The sequence below is a fragment of the Pezoporus wallicus genome, unplaced genomic scaffold (genome assembly GCF_028554395.1).
Source record: "Pezoporus wallicus isolate ANWC-B61680 ecotype Strahan unplaced genomic scaffold, APGP_CSIRO_Pwel_v1 contig_7274, whole genome shotgun sequence".
Lineage (NCBI taxonomy): Eukaryota > Metazoa > Chordata > Aves > Psittaciformes > Psittacidae > Pezoporus > Pezoporus wallicus.
In genome coordinates, this window is record NW_026637137.1 from 917,790 (window position 1) to 937,249 (window position 19,460).

A 19,460-nucleotide genomic window follows, 5' to 3' on the forward strand; every position below is an offset into this window, starting at 1 on the left:
TGTGTTACTTCTGGTACGTTCAGGGCCTCGTCGCACATCCTGCTGGCCAGGTGACAGCCAGTGTTCTGTCTTCAAACTTTTATATTTCTATTCTCTGAGTTTTGGAAAATAATTTGTTTGATCTTTTCTTATGGTAGGAAGAGCTCAACCGGTCCTTCATAAAAGGCATAAAAGATCATGTGGCTACGTGGAACTGATTTTTCTTATATCTTATTTATAGCACTGTAACTTTTTTGCCAATACATTGCTGAAGAAAATAGTTATAACTTTTAATTGCTGTTGAAGCTGCTTGTCTTGTCTAGAAAACTTTTTTAGTTCAGTTCAGCCATTGAGAGTGTCATATGTAAACCCTTATATGCAGTGCTATTTATCAGATGAATTCTGTGATATCAAAGAAATGGTAGGTGTTTTTATTTATAGTATAATCTAATATGAAAGTAAGCTAAGCCTAGCCCATTGTAAAGTAAATGTGCCTACTTGACTGACCTCTGTACTCTACGTGAGGGTTTTATTCTTTATCATGGTCACCTTAGGTCATTTAAATGACCTTCTGAAGCTGAGCATGAGTGTCTTGATAGTCTTGTCTTCCTGCACCTCACAGTTGATCTCTAGACTACTTGTGTTTTTAGGTTCATATTATTGCACAAGATAATCATTGAATTGGTTTTCCAGTATTGAGGTTTGGTTGGTTGGTTGTTTTTTTTTTTTGTTGTTTGATAGAGCTGCTGCATTTATGGTGCTAAAATCTGAGGATTAGTTTAAAGCTAATTCAGGTATTCCAGTATGAACTGTTTGATACAGTGAAATATATTATATATTTACTTCAACAGCTTGGTGGGAGAATGTACGCTTAACAGTAGGTGTAAAACAAAAGTGAACACTGAAGTGTGCTTGTTATGCATGTGAAAAGTGAATTTACAGTATTTTCATTTACATGTTCTGTGATTATGAAACCAGAGGAATGGAGGTTAATGTGTGTAACAGCATGTTTACATGTCTGTCACTGAGTGACTTATGGAACGTGCAGGTTTTCTCCCAGCTTATAGTTGCACCTTTAAATTATTGTGGAATGTGAATTAACTTGCTCTTCAAGTATATTTCTTTCTCTTTCTAGGAACTAGAGAAATGGCCACTACACAGTCTGTCTTCACGTTTGCTCTCTGCATTTTAATGATAACTGAATTAATACTGGCTACAGAAAGCTATTATGATATCTTAGGAGTTCCAAAAACTGCATCTGACCGCCAGATCAAGAAGGCGTTTCACAAGTTGGCTATGAAATACCACCCAGACAAAAATAAGAGTCCTGGTGCAGAAGCAAAATTTAGAGAAATTGCTGAAGGTAATATATGCTAACCTTAGTCTTAACAGCTTGCATCTGTGAGCAAATGTGGCAACTTACATATATTCTGTATTTGCTGAATAAGAAGTAAAAAGTGTTGTGTTTTCCTGATTCTACTGTGCTGTCAAATGTCCAGCATCGGTATCTGATTTGTTTCTGTGACTTTGCATGTAGACAGGCCTTTTACACAGCTTGTTTGTTGCTGGTTTTTAGGCTGTTTGGCTTATGTGTCTAGTCACAAAAAATACCTGGTTGTAGGACAACTGTAGCCCTAGGAGGTTAATTCTTGTCTTTTGATCTGCCTAGTAAGATCCAGCTCAGGATTACTAGGTCTTCAGGGGGACCTAATAGCAATGTTCCAGTAACTGGGGGGAGATTAAGAACACAGCAGGGTGCTTCAGTGGTTCATGGTGGGAGCACAAGAGACAACAGGTGCAGGAAGTTCAGAGTGGTTATAAGCAAAAACTTTTTCACCTTGAGGATAGGCCAGCATTGGAACAGGTTGCTTAGAAAGGTTGTGCAGTCTCCAGCCTTGGAGATTTTTCAGGCATGAATGGGTAAAGCCCTGAATAACCAAGTCTGATCTCATAAATGACCTTACTTTGAGCAAGTGGCTGGAGATGAGACCTTCTGAGGTCACGTCCAACCTGAATTATCCTGGGATCCTAGGAATACATCATTCGTAAGTGTTTAGTGATAAAATATAATGGTGGAAGCAAATAATCAAGAATAGAAAAAGACTTGCTAAAAGATAAGCTGTTCTCATTTCTGCTCCCCGTAGACTCTCTTATAACAGACATCTGTGTTTGTAGTACTCCTGACTAAGCTAATAAGAGATTTCTGGGGTTTACCTTCTTGCCTGCGGAAGAGTTCTTTTGAAAAAGTTCTTATTTGGAAGATAAAGAGGAGGAGGGGTCTTATTTACTGCAGCTGTCAGCACTGATTACAGGAGGAACTGGGAACTCTTTAAGTGTTGAAGTATATGAAGTAATTGACAGCCTTTGATGGATGAGAAAATGGAAGCATTCAAAATACTTAATGTTACCAGAATGGGTATATTATCTGCCATAGAGCACCAATAACCATAGTTCTGGACCCAAGACTGAATGGAAACTGTTCTATTTCATTTATATCCAATCACAAAATCTGGGTTTGTTGGTGAACTTTTGAAAAAGTGAATATTTGGACATGGGGGAAATTAATTCCCTTTATCTCCTTGATGTTTGTCTTATTGCTTAGTTGTAACTGCAGTGTAGCTAGAACTTCCTGGCTGGAAAATAGTTTTCCAGACACTGCACTGTGTTTCTGCCTTCTGTAGGAATGCAGGCATTTGTTGCATAGATTTCCTAACTCATCCTCTCTCCTTCAGTCTTTTGTTTTGTTGTTTTTTTTTAATTGGGAATGTAAATAAACTTTTTTCTTTTTTCTTTTTTTTTTCTGGAAATAGCATATGAAACATTATCAGATGAGAACAAACGAAGAGAATATGATCAGTTTGGCCGTCATGGAGGACAAGGGAATAATGGAAGCCCATACCGTCAGTCATTTAATTTCAACTTTGACGATCTGTTCAAAGACTTTGATCTCTTCAGTCAAAACTCACGGTCAAAAAAGCACTTTGAAAATCACTTCCAGAGTCATCGGGAAGCTCACAACCGGCAAAGACGTTCTTTCCAAGAGTTCTCCTTTGGAGGTGGACTGTTTGATGATGTGTTTGAGAACATGGAAAAAATGTTTTCGTTTAGTGACTTTGAAAATGCACACCGGCACGCCGTGCGAACTGATGCCAGGTTTCATGGATCCAGCAAGCACTGCAGGACTGTCACTCAGCGACGAGGAAACATGGTGACCACGTACACAGACTGTTCAGGACAATAGTGTTTCCTTTCTTTTCATCTCTTCTTCCAACATCTTCATGATCTTTCTTAACTTTGTCCTAACTTGGAAAAAAAAAATCTTAACTGTTCTAAAAAACACTTAACTGCAATAAAGAAATTGTAGATGAAACTAATCTTCAGAATAGAAACAACGTATATTTGGGAAGTAAATGTCTCAGTAAGTACTTAAAATGGGAGAGAAATAATCTCACAGGACAGAAAATGCTATGGATTTGAGTTTAGTAAATTCTGTAATTTTGAACTTCAACACAAGTATTTTTAATTTCAGAAATATATTTTTTTCATATATGCCAATTCAGGACTTTAAGTTACTGGTGTGTGGATTGCAGCAGAGGAGATGATACTTTAATTTTGAAGTGCTGCTTTTCTTTTTTTATCACATCTTTCCAAGTTTGCACTCGCAGTTTTTACCTGATAAGGACTTACTGTGCAAGTTAGATAATTTACACAAAATAGTGGCAGAAATATGACTTACCTGGGTCTTTTTTACTCTTTGTCCAGCATTGCAAATGTATTAATGAAAAAAAATACTTTCTAAAGCTGGAAAATAACAAGAGAGAATGTTAAGATTGTGCTTCGCTTAGGAGAGTGATGTAGTCATTTACTTTTATTTACAAATAGCCTTTCATTGGCCTGAAAGATTTTAGGATTTGAATAACCCCAGATTTAAGGGATATTTGTGCATATAAGCTTGTGTGCACACAAAGCCTTGTTTGTTTGTTTGTTTGTTTTCCTTCCAACATACAAATATCTTTCAAACAGGTTTGGAAGAGCACACCGAAAACACTCTTTGTTTTATGCCTATTACATTACCATGTGTGCAGTGTTGTTTCTGTAGCTCAGTTTATTGAACTTAAATACTCCTATGTGTTTTTGTGAACTTTAACAAGACAAGCTTGCCTACAGATTTCTAGTGTTTCTGGAAGGGCCTAAATAAAAAATAGATTGTTTTGATTGACAGATTTATTACCTGTCATCAGGAATTTTTCAGCACTGTGATTTGAAAGGTGAATTTTTAGCATAAACACATAGTACAAGTGGAAATTACAATTGTATTTACCTGATGCCTTGTGGTGCTGCAGTCTGCTAATAGGGACAGTACTAAATGGGCATAAGTTTTCAGCACCATGGAGATGAATGACCTGTATAAATGATTTAAAACTACAAAAGAAAGCAAACAAGAAAACCCTGAATATTCTAACTGATGTCAACCCAAAAATTCCATTTATTTCTTAACTAGTAGTACAGGTTTATGATTGTAAATTGCTTCCCTTTAATAAGATTACTGTCACCCACATATTACCATCTCTGTAGAATTACGCGATAAAAATTTGCCTTTCAGATTGATTGCATGAGCAAAATGAGCATTTTAAACAGCAGTGTTCTACGTAGACTTCGAGTTCTTAAAATCCTTACCAAAAGAGATTTAACCCTTCACTTCTTGGATGAATATTGAAAGCTGCCTATTTGCTAAGTAACCTTCCCCAAGGGGTACATAGTATTGCTTATTCAGTTTTCACTCACTAAATACTTGGAATGGATTGTTGCATTATGTTAAGTGCTTTTCCTTTTCCATGTTCTTCTTTATTTATTAATAGACTAATACCTCATATATGGTCTTTATAAAAAGCCAGTAATTTGTGCAACTTTATTGGAATGTGCAATATTCTTTAGTAGGAAAAGTGCTGGAGTGTGTTTATTTCCACCCTTTTTTAATGTAAGTAGAGATTTTTAGTTTCTTCTGTATGATTAATATATGATTCAACCAAAAGTTGTAATTCATGTAGATTTCTGCATTTTTTTCTTTAATATACTCCATCAGTCCTGTGCATGAATCAGGTGATCTGTCTGATTCATATCATATGGGCATCCAGTTGAACAAATTAAGAACTTAATGTTCTGAATTGCTTTCTTTCACAAAGTGTTTTTAAGTGGGCATTTCTGTATGCGTTCGAGGAGAATTGTTCATGCTGGTAAAACTCTGGAAGGACGTGGCCTTTAGTATTAAATATAAGAGTATTAGTGAATGTCCTTCAGGGATGATGACTGCTGGAACATAGATGTGGGAGGCAACTCTAGAAGCAGGATGCAAAGGTAAAATGTTAATGCCTACTTTAGTCTAGTGAATATTTTCTTAATTAAAGGGGAAAAAAAATTGAAACATCAGGACAAGCAGTTCGTAAGCATGAGAGAATGAATATTTAAATTCCTACTACAACCAAACCACTGACTTCTTCAAACATTTTTTTTTCCACTTAATGAAGTTGGGTCAGTTCTGTAATCCTTAATCAGAGGAATAAAACCTAAAATGAGCACTGTAAATTGTAGGAAACGCAGCCACTCCCAAAATTAAGTTTAAGTTACTGTGAGTTCACTGTCTTTCAGGCTCAGCTTTCAGTTGAAAATCAAGGGTTCTTGCCTGCTTCTAGGCTGGCTTCTCCTCTTTAAGGGTGTTCCAAACTTTATTCATACAAAGTGTACTTGTTTTCCATAACTCTTTAATGTCGAAGTATGAAACTGATGGTAAAACAATAGGGTTGCTAGTTTTTTAGCAGTACCTTAGTACCTTAGAAAGACTTCTAGCTAGCCTATTTTTATCTGCTTCCGTATTAGTTCTGAATTTCTTCTCATAGGTAAACTAATAAATGCTTCATATTATTCCCGTGACTTCTGCAAGTGACCTTTCTGCTGCTTTTGGTGGTTGATCCAAGGTAAAATCCAAAGGAGAGCCTTTTGCTAGTGTTGTAGTCTGATGTGTGGCTGTGTGACTTTCTGTGATGGGTATGCTTTGAAGAGAATTTAGCTGAAGAAAGGCCACAGAAATGATCAGATGGATGGAATATACCTCTCTAATGAGAACGGGGAGAGAGAGCTGGGGTTGTTCAGCCTGGACAAGTGAAGATTCCAGGGAGACTTTATTGTGGCCTTTCAGTTCTTAATAGGGGCCTGTAAGAAAGGTGGTGACAGACTTTTAGCAGGGCCTATTACAATAGGATGAGGGGTAATGGTTTTAAACTAAAATAGGGGAGATTCAGGTTGCACTTAAGAAAAAAATCTTTACAATGAGCATGGTAAAATACTGGTACATGTTGCCCAGAGAGGTGATGGATGCACCATCCGTGGTGACATTCAAGGCCAGGCTGGATGTGGTTCTGGGCAAGCTGATCTAGTTGAAGATGTCCCTGCTCATTGCAGAGGGGTTGAATTCGATGACCTTTGAAGGTCCCTTCCAACTCGAACTTCTATGATTTTGTAAGTTCAGGCAGGCTTTCCTCAGGCATCAGCCTTCAGAACTACAGCTGTCAGAGCACAGGCTGGCCAAGCATGCTGTGCTTCTCACTTATTCAGAGCTCTTGCACATTCTTTGCCTATTTATAGTGTTTGCTTCATGGCAGGCTCTCCACTGGAAGCCCTGACATAACCCTATGACACCCCTGACTTACAAGGGCCATCTTTGATCTCCAAATCTTGTGAAAAGACTTATCAAAACCTATTATTCTTTGTAGTGTGAGGGTGAAAAATACAATTCTTTGCGATTTGTTGAAAGGCATTTGTGCATATGTAACTCTAAATGGTTGAGTTTCTAAAACTTTACCAAAAACCTCAGTGCTTTTTCATGTTTGTTCCCCCCCCCCCCATTATACTTTTGAAACACAGTATCTGGTGGAGACGAAAGTACTGTAAATGTAATTAGGGTGCCATGGCATTAAATGTGAGAATTGTTTGTGCGTGATGTCTTTTTTTTTTTTTTTTTAATTTTTTCTTCAAGACCTATATTGAAGCCAAATTCAAGTGGGTTCTGTGACACTTGTGTCTTGTGGAACATTTTGACCACTGCATCTTCCCTGGATGGGATGAGAGGGTTTGTAGGGAGACGGGAGCAGGGTTCAAAGAAGCTGAGTTAATTTTGCCTGGTTTGTATTTTTTTCTTTTTTTTTCTGAGGGATGTTGGGAATGCATTCATTCAGTTCAGGCCTGTTCATTCAGTTTATTATGCCTGTAAGCCAAGCAAATAAAGCCTGTGCAGAAGGTAGGTTTTCTGCAAGGCAGTAGGTGCAAGAGCTGAAAGCTTTCAGCTGCTGGGTCTCTGCCTGTGCTCTGGCTGCTCTGCTGAGACATGGATGAGCAGGATGACCAGTGCTAACTGGCCTGGATTGCCACTCGAGTGCAGATGCTGAAGCCAAGGTTAGAATGCTGTTGTGTCAACTTGAAAGCTGACTGCACTGTGCTTGGAAATTCTTGTTTTCTGGGTCTAACCCTTAGAAGGTGGAGGGTATGAAAGTTTTGGGGTTCAGTATGTCTGGTTGGGCTGTTTCTCATCAGAACAGTCTTCCCTGGAACCTTGGCAAACCTGCTGTCTTAACAACACAAAACCAGGTTTTGAGGACTAAATGTGTTGGAGGCAGTGGAAGATCTGTGCTAGCTTTTTATGCTGAGGTGTGTGGTTTGTGGTTTGGTTTTTTTTTTTTCATTATTTAGAAATTGAAAACGCCACAGAGGTGTCTGTTGGACTTGAAACAAAAGTCCTGTGTAGAGTATACCTTGACTGTGCTCTGTACATGTCCGACTTCAGAATAAAATGCTCTTCAGGGGATCATTTGGCTCTGGTGGCTGATGTTGGGCCCAACCAGTCTGCCTTCGAACAGTGATTCACACAGCCCTGCCACCGCTTTCTGTTGTATGGGTGCCTGCTGCTTCAGGGACTAGACAGAGACCAGCTTTGTAGATGACTCTTAGCAGTTGTGGTATCAATTGGCTGTCAGTCAGTACCAGGGTGAGTCTGAATCAATCCTAGGTTAAGGCTGCAACTCATCCTTGATTCCAGTTTGCTTAAAAAATGCCCCAAAAAACTGCTTTGAAGTAAGGTACTCCAAAGTTTAGGCACAGTGGGAAATGACATTTTATATATGACATGTTACCTATGAAGCAGTGGTGTTTGATTCAGCAGTATTCATTTTAAGAGCTATGGTGACACTGAAATGAACATTGCTGCTAGTGTTGTTCCTACTGGGGTTGCAGTTACATCAGAAGGTGCTGTGGTCCCTTGGGAGCTGAGGCCCCTTGGGAGGGCTGCGGTATTTTGTTGAGACTTAAAGGCAATAACTGGAGGTGGTGGACCATCTTTTCCAAGCAGTTCTGGGGCAGTCCAGCAAGGAATGAATGTACACGTGGTATCAACATATAAATGTATATTCATAGGTTTTGGCTTTGTGTTGTTTTTTTTTTTGGGGGGGGGGAGGAATATTTATGTTTTTATTTATTTTGACTTGTGTTGCAGGTCTGTTGAGGGTGTGAGTTGTGTATTTCTCAAGGCTAGCAAGAACCCCAACACTCCTCAAAAGTATCCATGAGCAGAAAAAGAGAGGTGCCTGACCTGTTTTTTCTGATGCCTGCTCTCCAGCCGCAGGCAGTGAGGAAGGGGGCTGGCAGTAACCCTGAGTGGTGCCAGTGCCTGTGAGAGCGCAAGCCTGACCTTAGGGCTGCTTACTCCAAGTTCCAAGTGGAAGAACTGTGGGTGGCATACATCTGTAAGCCAGAAGCACAAGCAGAAACAGTTACAGCCTGGCTGTAGAGGAACTGGAGGAAATAATGTTTGCAGCGATTGCTCAGCTGTGATGGTTCAACCAGGTTTTTATGTCACAGCACCCCTCACTGCATGAGGATGGCAGCCTCTACCCTGGGACTTCTCCAGGAAGTAGTCAGGATGGAAATAAATGTTTCTGTTTCAACTGTTGATCGAGACCTAGATGAAATATTTGTATGACCCTTTTCTCTATGTAAGGCTACCTGGCTAGGGAGCATGTGCTACTAGTGGGGACTTGGACTGACTCCAGAGAAAGACCAGGAATTGTGGAAGAGCCAGGGGGGACATAAACACTGTTGGTGTAGTTTGTCTATCAAAACATGAATCTCCTGCAATGCAAAATGGAGCAGTTTTAATAATATGATCTGTGAGGCAGGCAGTGTATAGAGATATTAGTTCTGGTGTGACTTCAGGGATGTGCCGCGGGGTGTAGATGAGCTGCAGGATAGTGTCCTCAGCCTGATCTGGGATGTGGAGGGTAAAGTATTGTTTCAGAGATGGAACATCTGCTGCTGAGGGTGGATGAGGTCAGCCTGCTCCAGAAGTGCAGAATATTGAGTAATCCGCTTACCCTGGGGCTATGCCTGTGTTGCTGTCTTCTGAAACTTCAGTTTCCAGTTTCACATGGAACCTTTTCACATAGGCACCACTAGTTACTAGAATTTTATCTAGACATGAGAAAGAATACATTTTGAGTGGTTACTTGCTGATGATATTGCCATCATCTGTGATTCATCTCCCACGGACACGGGAGTGAATGAGTTAAATGTGAAATGAGAAAGAGGACGTGAGCCTTGTCTGAGTGGTCCCACTTGACTTCTATCCGTTTCCTTTAAGCCCTGATGGTAATGCTGGACGTTCAGAATTCCAGCTGAGGAAGAATTTCCACCCAAATTCCTTACAGAATCCAAACAATTTCTTTAATTCAGTCTTTCTGCTTTAGTATGTAAATTGGTGACGTGAACGTTGTTTTACCATAATATGGGTCTTTGACCGGTCAGACAAGCTAACACACGCTTGGACTGATGGTTCTGCTACCTCTTGGTAACTCAGACCTGGGGACAGATGGGGAGGCAGGGCAGAGGGAGTGCTGCTGGGATCAGCATGCAGATGTTATCTCTTGTGCACTTATAAATGAAACCATTACCTGTGCGGGTGGAGCATATACACATAGAGCTTACTGCTGCGGCAACTGAATGCAAAATGAGGCTTGCTGGTAGAAGTATTACTAATATCAAGAAACACCTTGTTTCCTCCTGTTCTTACACTCCCCTTCTTACACTCCCTCCTGTTGGTGTCAGGACTCTACTCTGCTCCAGTCCTACTTCTCCCACTTGGCAATGTCTATAGTACTATGTTTCTAATTACCTGTCAATTCGCTTCAGTGTCTGCATGTGAAACAGAATTTGCAGCCCAATGCCATTTTTTGAAATGGTACAAACCATTTCAGTGCAGCCTACTTTCTCCCTGTGTTTCCCCATATGTGCCAAGTGCACAGCATGGGGTTTTATATGGGTTTTCTGCTTCTGTTCTGTGGAAGGACAAATTGATACCCAATCTTGCATAAAGCGAGACAGGTGCTGACAGATGATATCTTGCATAAAATCTGCTGATATAAATTTAACCTACAAGTGTTTTAGAAAAAAAAGATCAAAAAGTTGACCTGTCAGGATGAATTTCCATCTGATCAGCACTTTGCAGGATGACCTTGAAGTTCCAAAATACAAACTAACCCCCACCGCCCCCCAAAAAAAACAAGCCCCCGCCCCCACCTTGGTGAGTGTGTAGACTAACTTGAGCAGGGTAACTGTTGTTTTCTCTTTCAGCATTTCTTCTGTGTTGAGGGAAACGGAACTTTCAACACGTGGTAACTCGTAGAATGGTTTGAGTTACAAAGGACCTTAAAGATCATCTCGTAGCGCTCCTTCCCCCCCCCGCTATGGGCAGGGACACCTTCCTCTAGACCAGGTACAAAATTAAAAATCAAATTTAAAAATATAAACAATTTGAACCATCAGTAGGAGATATTGGAATGAAGGGACTAGAGCACTTAGACCTCCATAGGTAGCTTTACACTTGCACACAAAAAAAAGCAAGATATGGCTCTTAATGAAGTTATCCCCTTGTCAGCTGATTTTTATTAACTGTTTCTAAGTGCTGTTTTAAGTCTGCCAGATACAAGGGGTTTGGATCAACTTACATGTCCTTCACTGGCTGTGAGAATGCAAGCAGTTATCGTGAGTTATCACTGCTCAGACCCACAGTAACTTATTAGATGCTCATAATTCAGTCATGCATTTGAGCTCTGACCTTGGGTTACTCATGGTTACATAAATAATCTGAGATAGGGCCATGAGGAGAGACCAGGTTTCTTGGCTCCTGATGTTGTACCCTTATCATGAGGTTATTCTGACTCCAGTCAATCAAGTAATTTCTCCTGAATCAGTGTCAAATTAACATGTGGCATCAGGCAATGTTTTTGGCTGTATTACAAACACATCCTCCATATGCAGTACTATTGAAATACCTTTCTTCTGTTGTGGTGAAGGTGGATAAGCAACTACCCTCTTTTTTGTGTTGATAGTCATATATCTTTATCATGTGTGGATCTTTACTGGAGAAGACATAGGTGGTTATTTTCATATCTGTGGATTTACCAGCAATTCAATCAGTGTGTGTATTAAAAAGGATGTGGATGATAAAAAACCTGCGAAAGTAACAGGACTGCATGTTTGAAAAAGGGTGGTTCATGCCATAAAGAATGGACAAGCATGGAGAATGGGCAGTTTGTCACAGAGCATCACAGCTGCCTGATAAACAGTCTGAATGTGCCAGGGAGAGTGCATTTGAAAGGGGGAATATGACTACATTATTGCCTTTATATGCTGCAGGAATCATGTGGTTACACATTATTTATGCCTGTATGTGCCATTTCCAGTAGGTGGCCAACTGCACTTCACACTGACTTAAGTACTATAAAATAACAACTGTCACAGCTCAAGAGAACCACAGTCCATTCTAACAATATCATAAATCTGTTTACTCGCTGGCCATGAAGCCTAAGGACCACAGAAACACTATGTTGCACAGCAGTACTCCCCTGTGAAATAAACAAGCCATCCTTCAGTTGATCTTTCGTAAGCCAATTTTTTTTCAAGGCAGATTATGCAAATTAGGTAATACATTCTAGAAACACTGGCTTTTTTCCTCTGAACATGCTTTATGGTTTTACTCCATTTCAAATCTCAAAAAACCAGCAAGTAAACATGTAAACACGTACCCAAAATGGTGACTCTGGGATTATTCTGTTGTAGAAGGGAAAAAAAACCCTCTAAAATTTTATTGCACCAAAAATGTGAAAGAACAGCTGTAAGACTGATCTCTTCACAGTTATTTCTTCTGTAAGTCAATTAGCAATATCAGTGAATATTGTAACTTCCTGTGAATATAGTGGTGTCCTAGGGAACATAGCCTGTCATACTTGCTAAGTGATCTGTACAGCTCTATGAATCTAAAGTACACATAAACCAATATTAAAAACTTGAAAGTGTAAAGAACACGATTTATGGCTTGAGGCAGATAGAATTGTGGAAAAATTACTTGAGTTAGGTATTTTCCCTGTACAGGGTTCTCAAATGCATCTTTTATAACACACTGGAACTAATAACACAGCAATTCTGTGTCAGATTTATCTTGTATTTATTGCAAGGCAAGTAATTCTGATGCTTCACTTCTTTTGTTTTTGGGAAACTTTTGAGAATCTTGGATGATTGAACCATAACGTGTCAAATGGAATTCAAACTAGAGGAATGTAAGATGATGTTCATGGGGTAAAATGAAAAAAAAAAAAAGAGTGCCTAGATTTCACCATTAGCATTAACAGGACCTTGTAGCTGTAGGGAACAGGTCCAGGAAAATACCAGCTCTGTGCTTAGGAGCAATGAACAAAGCAAACCAGATTTTAAGAAGGAGTGAACAACAAAGAGAACCCAATTTATATGTCACCATATAGATACATGGTTTACCTATCTCTTGACTACTGTGGTCAGTTCTGAGCTGCTTATAGACATTGTTAGAACTGGAAAGGATTTGGAAAATGGCAGCAAGGATAATTAGATTAGGAAAGGTCTGTGTACGAGGGCTGAATGAGCAGATTAGCACTCTTCACCCTTGGGAGAAGTGGCTATGAGTTAGACATATAGAGGCCTACAGAATCATCAGTGGTAATGAGATAATGAATAGGGATTGGCTGTTCCCTGTCTTTTGGACTACAAGGACCAGTCAGTTCCAGGAAAGTAAAAAAAATAAGCAGTTCTCCATGCAAGAGAAAAAAACCCATATAGATGGATAAAAAAAAAAAATCTTCTCAGGGAAGGTACCTGAAATTCAGATCTCCTTTTGTAATCGATCTTCGCTTCTACTTGGTTATTTTTATGAAGCCTGGGGATTGTTCAGGGACATCTGGGGTTGTGCCCTCTTTTTTATTTACTCTTATACAAACTCATACATCCGTAAGAATACAAGCACAAGAGTGCCTTGTGGTTGCTGTCAGGTCTTCTAGTTATTGTGCAACACTGTGTCTAAACCTCTGATGAGCTGTAAGCGCAGATACAGCCACGCATAGCTGTGAGATGTGAGGAGTGCAGACAGATTAAAGGGTGTCCTGTCCTCCTTACTGTCCAGAATTGGTGTTTGTTTTGAGAAAACAGCAGAGCAACAGTGAAAAGAGTTCCCAGAGACACAAATATGTCCTAACCTGGGAATGCTGAGACAGGGCTGGAGAAATCCCAGCTCACAGTGTGATAATGCTGTGTCAGGAAGGGTTTCTAACAACAGATTTTTTTTCCCAGCGAGTTTCAGTTACTTACCACAAGCTACGCTTGCAAGAAGTTAATCCTCTACTCATAGGAGGGAAGTCAATGTTTACCAGCCCTGTAGCTAATGATATGCTGGAAGGGCTCAGAATGTTTTTACTCAGCACAGAACAGCACAGTGGCACAGTAGAGACCTGGAAGTCAGACAGCAAACTTTGCTTTAGATATGCAGCCAGCTCCAAGGGAGAGATTCTTTGGATGTTCATTCAGGGTGCTACTGCTTGCTCTTCACTACCCTTTTAAAAGACTCAACCACAAAGTCATCATCTGGACTAGGGGAAGAAAAAAGTCAACAGTGGCTTCTAGAGGGGTTCCCTAGCAGGGATTAGGAGGCTGGCTGGAAAGAGTGACAGCCAAGAGTGTCTGCATGCTGGGGGTAGGTATGTAAAATCTTTGACTCTTCTTATCCTTGAGCGTGGAACTATTTGCAGGCATGAGCAAGAAAGATGACTGAGAAACAAAACTAGGCAAGGATCCAGTGATTTCTGGTCACTGACAGCTTTTCTGGTTACTCAGAACAAGACTGGTATGATTTAAAAAAAGCCTTGCAAGGTTGGTGATAGCACTATAAGTAACTGTGGGTGTCTTGAAACTCTTCAATAAGAGCGAAGAAATGGGTGATAGCTGCCTTGACATTTTTTAGTTTAACAGACAGAAGAAGCTTTCCATCAAAAGATTTCAATGATCTAATTTTTCTTTCCTTGGACAAAGGTTACATGAAATATTCCATGTAGTGGAGGATTTAAATACAATGAATGACTTATGTGGGAGCTTGGGCAGTTCAGAGCCTTATCTCAAGGGTACTGTAAATTGGCCTGAGTTACTTCTGTGTAAAGTATGGTGGAGAGCTTTCAGGTCATTGCAGGTTGATGGGGCCAGAAGATTTGTGAGTCAGGGGAGCAAGGCTGGGAACTGATAAATCAGCTGAATATCATAGTCTGTCTCATCAACAGGAGTGTATACCTTTATGAACCCTGTAATTGTCTGGAAACGCAGGTAGGTGATTACAAGTGTCTCTTACAGCAAGGTTTTAGGAGAATGCATCTGTTAAAGATGAAAAATGGAGGTGAGGGTGGCAGTAAATGTAATGAGTGAGAACCTGACATCAAGTGCCCACCGAATACAAACTGTTCAGGAAGGAGTCTGCCTTCTACCTGCACTTGCCGGTAGCTCTCAGATTAATTAATGGTTAAATCACCTCTTTGGCACTGTACTTCTGTCCTTGAATGGCAAAGGTAGTAATCTTGTCTCCTTTCCGATTGTCTTAGTAGAAAATACGCATACTTTTCAGTCACTACAGTTCATGTGGGGTCCATCTAAATAGCAGCAGGGGCAGGAGCCCCTGTCTAGGGGCAGGTTTGTTCCAGTAGCATTGTTGTTGGGCTTTCAGAACTTACCCTGAGCAGAGGAGACTGCTCTGAGGTGCCCTCATCTGGCTTCTTAGAAGTATGCAGATACCCTTCAGCATCTTCTGTCTTCTACAAACAGCCAGCAAAACCAGCCAACTTCAGCTTGAATGCTTTCCTTAGCAGTAGAGCCTGAGGGTGGAAGGTGTTGTATGTGGCTGTACAGCTGGCTGGGAATAGATATAGAGAAGTCGCAGAGATTTGGAGGGTTTTTTTCAAAAGGTCATGTCTCTGAAAAAACGGATTTTCTATTTTAAAGAAATCTGTGTGAAATAAAAAGGAAGATTGTTTAATCCTTAGTTTTATTATAAACTGATGCTTTTCCTGAGGGAAGTAGATTTCATTCTATAAGAATTAATAGCTTTCCTTAGCACTTCAACAATGAAAAGAGAATTATCCTTAGTACTTCCAGACTTGCACCCTAGTCCAATGAGAGATTAAAACTAGATTCTCAGCATATTTGTATACATAACTCCATATGCTCCTAGTATCTTGCCAATCCTGTTCTGTTTAGGAAGACCATTTGAACGAATTGAGTTGTTTGCTAAGGCTGTAACCTAGGAGCTGATCCAAAACAAGGAAGTGGTTCAAACACTCTTGAACATTCTAGCAAGACCAATTTCAAAACTCTGTGGAATCAAGGGTATGACCTGGCAGCTGGTGGGAATGGCAACTGAGAGTTCAGCATCACACTCTTCAAACATCTCAGGCACAGCTTTGCTGCCAACTCTGTTTATCAACTTCAGAGCTATCATACCTTTGAAAGACAATGGACCACACATGGATTTAGAATGCTGAAACGTAACACTGAAAAAATGGATTTCTTCCCAATCCCATGATGCAGATGCACACTTCAAGATTCACATTCACGCACATGCAGAACACACAATGCATCTGCCCAGGCTTCAGCAGCGTCCTCAGACTGTAAAGACCCTCAGTCTGAACTGTGCCAGCACTGCCTTGAGTGTACTCCAAGGAGATGGGTTAGAAATGGAGTTGCACTGTTTTGCTGCTCCTGGAGATCAGCCAGACCTTGGCACACTTGAAAGCAATTAGGGAAAACAAAACAAAACAAAAAGTAGGTCAATGTAACATTGCTGAGAGCCTGGCATAGGCCATTTATTGTCTGAATTAACCTTTGACAAGATTTTTTGGTAAAGTTGCTGTTGCCCTACTGAGACAGCGTGATTTTTAATCTCTGTGACGAGAATCTACAACCAAATGTTTGCTGAGGCCAGGCCAAAAGCAAAGAGAAGGGAAAACAAGAATGTATTCCTGGAGGGTGAGGTAAGAGTCAAGCTAGGGCATCCTGTCTCTGAAACACTTAAAGCACAAGCTGCTACGGTGAGGAATAAACCTGGCATGCCTTTAGGTACAGACAACTGACTCTGCCTGCATTGTGGTCTTTTCTGTCTGTGGCAGCTAAAATCAACATGGCATAAGAAAGGCAATGAAGCAGGAGCTTAACTAATTACTGAGTTTCTGCTGGCAAACCCCCACGCTCTCCTTTGTGGTGCTCGGCTGCTGCCATGTCTGAAAAATGTGAACTGCCAGAAATGGTCATGTCTTATGTTAGCAAAAAGGTTATTGATGTAGTTGTATGAAACTGGAGGAGAAACAGGAGAGGAGGGTGGGTGGCATGCTGCTTTCTTGTGTCCAGACACATTTATATTGGCAAAACAATATCAGCTTTCAAGGCGAAGTTGAAAATTGAAGGAAGATAAGAATTAAAACGCACACCATTTGCTGGTGAGATTTTTATGTTCAAAAATGTCGCATTTTGTTGCAGATTGAATGGGCATTTTTAGGTCTCATATGCATTCTTTCAATGTAATTATCCAGTTACTAACTGTGCAATTTAAAATCTGGAGATAATGTATTTCATGCTTTGCAGAAAGTCTGAAAGACTGAAATTCCAGGAAAGCAGCATTTTTAATGTTTTACCACTGGATGGAGACAGCACTCTAAAACTTGCGAGTAATTCCTAAAGGGACTGTAATGAAATCCCTTGCTATAAAGAGATTGAATAGATTAGTAGCCACTGCAGCAACAAACAGTGGAACAGCAGCTAGATTTATGGCAGAAAATGCACGGAAGGAACATCCTTTAGAATTTTTCTTGAGCTATTTTTATGGTGAGCAAAGAAGAAACATAATTTAAAAAAATTAATTCCACTTCTCTCTCCACACAAAGCTGAGGTGACACAGACCAGCAAGAAACAAGGGAAGACACAGTGAAGCTTTCTATGGTTCTCTTTGTGTTCCCCCAGGTCACAGGGTATTTTTCCTGACAGAAGGATCCTTCAGCTTTGTGGGTCTGGCCTTGAGGGTTTGATGCTGCTGGTAATAGCTGAGGTTGCTCCAGCAATGGTACCAGTGGATGTCTTGTTTGCAGTGGAGATGCTTCCACCACTCAAGGACAGCAGGGAGGAAGTCACAGGGTGGGAAGCAGCAGCAGAAGCAATTCCCACCAGTCTGTATGTTAGTGGGAAGTTCTTCAGAAATCACTGCAATTCAGGGGTGAAAGTACAGATGGGGGGAAGCCTGTCCTACCAGGGTTCATTTCCCTCCTCACATAAGTTAAGGCATTTTTACACATTTTCTTCCCTCTTTGTATGTGTGTGTCTGTGTGCATGCATGAGAGAGGGAAGGAGGGGAGGCCTGCAGTGGTTTTTAGCCCAGCCACTGTGCTTCTCTCTTGCCAGCAATAACTTTTGATTTTGTTGGATGACTTAAAGACAAATTAAACAAATTCAAAGATACTTATATCCTTATAAATTCTGTGGAAATAGCCAGCCAGGTAGGTTGGTGATTCCTAAAGTGTCCTGACTAAAAGGGAGATTGAAGCATGAGCTCAATACATTAAAGAACCCACTCTGGAGAGAGCTCTTATAAGTACCCTTTCCCTGGGAGACGCTTTAATCAGGGTTTGCAGCCAACCACAAGCTAAGAAAAACTGGACTTCATCAGTTCAACAAGCACTAGAACTTTTTCTTGAAAGCAGTTAAAGGAGAAGTTGACCTACTCCATTACTGTCTTTCCTTTGCCTCCAGGTCACAGAGTCTGTACAGAGTTTAAAAGCTAAAATTTTTCACAAATAAAAGCAGTGACAAAGAAAACAGCATCCACTGAGGCTGTTTTTTTCATGTATCTGCTTGTTATATTCAGGAGATGTATTTTCAGACAGCTCTGTCATTGCATAGTGGTTAGCAGAGTGAAGCTCTTTGGGGAAAGGGCATGGGGAAAGGAGGCTGAACATGAGTGTGTGACAGCTGCTGATGTGTGCCTGTTACTTGTGTCCCCGAAATACATTATCAGTTGGATTAATTATATGCTGATTTACTTGAAAATTTCTTATTTTTTTTTCCCAAACCAAGGTTTCAGATGCAATTCCTTTGCTTACAGCCATGTTTGATGTTGATCTTTAGGAATAGTTCCTTAAGGGTATTTAAGTGTTGTATGCCTGGGTGAAATACTCTGCCTAACTTCACCATACAGGATCTCCAGGGAGACATCTGGTACTGAGGTAAGAAAGCTGGCCATTTTGATGAGCAGAGTCCTAAACTATTACAGAGAAAGGCACAGTGTTTAGGCACGAGGGGGTGCTGATCTTCTGTAGGAAGGATTTGTTTGTAGTGGTAGACAGATGTTTGCAAGCATGTGCCTTGTTATTTACTTATTTGACTGCTCAGCTACTGGATGCGTACCTATTTCATCTGTTATTCATCTGGCGTTCTGTTGTTTGCAGAAAAAAGTGAATACAGAATGTCTCAAAAACTAGCTTTCTCTCACTACGCTGTGGCAGCACTCTGACTTGCTTAGATTAAAGGGAACCAGACTCAGTTTTCTTGCCCACCATCCTTTTTGATAGTTTTGGGGAAAGCCCTGATGTAGGAGCTGGTCTGGGAGGGGATATGTTATTACATGGCCGATCAGTGTGGAATGATGCACTGTGGCTTTAGTCAGGGGTAATAAACTTTGCTTCTGAGAAGAAGCCCTCTGAGGAAAGAAATATGTCAAAAGCCAAACTCTGTTTTAGGTGCTTGATATTGGAACATATTGGATGAAATTGAGAGGCTAGATTTAAACATGGGAAACAGAAGGAGAGGCAGGCCAGGAACATCAGGAGTATCTGCTTATAGTGGTGATGAGCATATGTGTGCTGCAGATACACTAGAAAAATTATGTGCATGACTGGTAGAGGTAATACCAAAACAGCACAGGCTCAGCCCTTGGTGATGGCAAGATATGACCTGCAAAATAGCGTAGGAGCTTGTGCGTTATCCATGCCAATTAACATGGATTTGAATGTTCAACATGTCTAATTTCCCGAATCCCTCTTTACCACTCTCATTTA

At 40.5% G+C, this 19,460-nt stretch overlaps 1 protein-coding gene across 1 annotated transcript; it reads left to right on the plus strand.

Annotated features, from left to right (window-relative positions):
• On the plus strand, positions 1–5,018 carry DNAJB9 (DnaJ heat shock protein family (Hsp40) member B9). The gene is made up of 4 exons (XM_057403695.1): positions 1–50; positions 630–679; positions 1,115–1,342; positions 2,790–5,018. The coding sequence occupies exons 3-4, from the start codon at positions 1,126–1,128 to the stop codon at positions 3,218–3,220; spliced, it is 648 nt and encodes a 215-aa protein (XP_057259678.1). The 5' UTR covers positions 1–50; positions 630–679; positions 1,115–1,125; the 3' UTR covers positions 3,221–5,018.
• The last annotated feature ends 14,442 nt before the right edge of the window (positions 5,019–19,460 follow it).

What these genes read in the sequence shown, in the direction of transcription:
- DNAJB9 (XM_057403695.1), top strand. Translation starts at nt 1,126, where the DNA reads ATGGCCACTACACAGTCTGTCTTCACGTTTGCTCTCTGCATTTTAATG. An exon ending in ATTTAGAGAAATTGCTGAAG is followed by an intron (nt 1,343 to 2,789) that starts GTAATATATGCT and finishes TTCTGGAAATAG; the next exon opens with CATATGAAACATTATCAGAT.